Source organism: Dipodomys ordii, unplaced genomic scaffold (assembly GCF_000151885.1).
Source record: "Dipodomys ordii isolate 6190 unplaced genomic scaffold, Dord_2.0 Scaffold13, whole genome shotgun sequence".
Classification (NCBI taxonomy): Eukaryota; Metazoa; Chordata; class Mammalia; order Rodentia; family Heteromyidae; genus Dipodomys; species Dipodomys ordii.
Genome location: NW_012267229.1, coordinates 14,749,919 through 14,752,362, shown reverse-complemented (window position 1 = coordinate 14,752,362; position 2,444 = coordinate 14,749,919). Strand labels below are relative to the sequence as shown.

Genomic DNA, 2,444 nt, shown 5'->3' with positions numbered 1-2,444 from the left:
TCCGCCCCGCAGCTGGGCCCGGCCGCGCCACCTCCCTCAGGCCCCCACGCCCGGCCCGGCCGGCGTCAGGGCAACGCGCCGCTGACTACAACTCCCAATGTCCAACGCGCCGAACGCGCCTTGAGTCTAAGGAAAAGAGGTTCGCTGCATGCCGGGAGTCTATAGTCTTCCGGCTTCAGGCGCTCCACGGCGCACCTTTTTGGTCTCACTGAAGTCAAAGGGCAAGATGACATGCCGGGAAATGTAGTCTTTTTGAATTGTGCTCTGTAGGGGTGGAAGGAGAGGAAGAGTGAAATGTCAAAAAGATCAGTATTGGGAGGTGATTGTCAGTGTCAAAGCCCTGGGCAGTACCCAGTACCCAAAACAACAACAATAGTAATTAACATTGTGCATTTTGTGATCCAGATGTGTAAAATGCCTTACACATTATCACCTTTATTTCTCAGCCTAAAACAGATAATTCTGTTTTTTTTAAAAGGAAAGTAAACTAAGAACTCAATGAAATAAAGTGACTAGTTTAATTACTGTCTTTGAGAAAGTGTTCCTCTACTACTCTATTCATAGCAGGTTTTCTGAAACCTAGGAAGAAAGAACTTCAACTGAAAGCTTCACGCCTGCCTTGAGCCAGGTATCAGTGACTCACTCCTGTATTCTACCTACTCACTCAGAAGGCTGAAATCAGAGGCTCCCAGTTCAAAACAGCCTTAGCAGACAAATCCTTGACACTCTTACCTCCAATTAGCCAGCTGGAAGTAGAGGTGTGGTTCTAGTCCCAGTACTGGCATGGAGGGGCAGGGAGAAGAGGAGGGGGGAGTCGAAGGGGAGGGGAAAGACGGGAGAGGTAGGGAGGAAGGTAGAGGGAGGGAGGGAAGGAGGGAGGAAGGAGAGGAGGAGGAAGAGGAGGAGGAAAAGGAGGAGGAGGAGGAAGAAGGAGAAGAGGAAAAAGGAGGAAGGAAAAAAGAGGAGGAGGAGGAGGAAAAAAAAGTCAGGCACTAAAAGCCAGGTGCTGGTGGGTCACATATGTAATCCTAGCTATTCAGGAGGTTGAGATCTGAGGATAGAGCTTCAAAGCCAGCCCTGACGAGAAAGTCTGTGATCTCCAATTGATCACTAAAAAAAAAAAAAAAAAGCCAAGCCAGGCACCAGTGGCTCATGCCTGTAATCCTAGCTACTCAGGAGGCTGAGATCTGAGGATCATGGTTCAAAGCCAGCCCAATAAACTATTAGAGTCTTATCTCCAATAAACCACCAGAAAACTGGAAGTGGTGCTGTGACTCAAGTGGTAGAGCACTCACCTGAAGCTGAAGAGCTCTGGACAGCACCCAGGTCCTAGAGTTCAAGCCCAGAAAAAAAAAGCCAAAAGTAGAGTTGTAGCTCAAATGGAAGAGTGTTAATCTTGAACAAAAAAGCTCAGGGACCGAGATCAAGCCCCAAGTGGAGCACACACACAGTGACACAGAGAACTTGACCAAAGTTTCTTCTGTTGTATTACTTAAGTTGTCTCTCCCCCAGGCTAGATAGATCTCATAGAGACAAAAGCTACACTTTGGACATTGTTATTGACACAGCCTCCTTTGTTTACTTACCAAGTGCAGTTACCAGATTAGTTCATTCCAATCAACTTTCCATATTGGAAGACATTTTCAAATGTGAGAGACACACTAGGACTTTGAAGAACTTGTAGCAGCATAAAGTGTGAAACCCACAATTGTACCTCCAGTCTGTTCTGTAACTGAGAATCTGGATGTTTTGCCAATGTAAAAATAAGCATAAGGACTGGGAATGTGGTTTAATAGTAGAGTGCTTGCTAGCATGAATGAAGCCTTGGGTTTGATTCCTCAGTATCACATAAACAGAAAAAGCTGGAAGTGTTGTTGTGGCTCAAGTGGTAGAGTGCTGCTAGCCTTGAGCAAAAGAAGCTCAGGAGGGCTGGGAAGGTGGCTCAGCGGTAGAGCGCTTGCCTTGCATGCCTGAGGCCCTGGGTTCGATTGCTCAGCACCACATAAGCAAAAAGAAAAAAAAAAGCTGGAAGTGGCGCTGTGGCTCAAGTGGTAGAGCGCTAGCCTTGAGCTGAAGAGCTGAGGGACAGCGCCCAGGCCAAGAGTTCAGGCCCCACGACCGGACCCAAAAAAAAAAACAAAACACAAAGAAACTCAGGAACAGTACTCAGACCCTGAGTTCAAGCACCAGGACTGGCAAAAAATAATCATAAGGGGCCGAGCACCTCTAATCCTAGCTGCTCAGGAAGCTGAAATCTGAGGATCACAGTTCAAAGGTAGTTTAGGCAGGAAAGTCTGTGAGACTCTTAGACTCTTATCTCCAATAAACTATCACCCCTCCCCCCCACTTCCCCCCCCCCTCCAGCCAGAAGTAGAATTGTGGCTCAAGTGGTAGATTGCTAGCCTTGAGCAAAAGAAGCTAAGGGACACTGCCCAGGCCCTGAG

General features: G+C 47.6%; 1 protein-coding gene across 1 annotated transcript in view; it reads right to left on the bottom strand.

Annotated features, from left to right (window-relative positions):
• Positions 1–65: 65 nt before the first annotated feature.
• The window catches only part of Znf341 (zinc finger protein 341), a 63,216-nt gene continuing 60,837 nt past the window's right edge, over positions 66–2,444 (bottom strand). The window contains exon 16 of the mRNA XM_013010687.1: positions 66–126. Within this exon, the coding sequence (XP_012866141.1) occupies positions 66–126 (61 nt within the window). The remainder of the gene's footprint in view (positions 127–2,444) is intronic.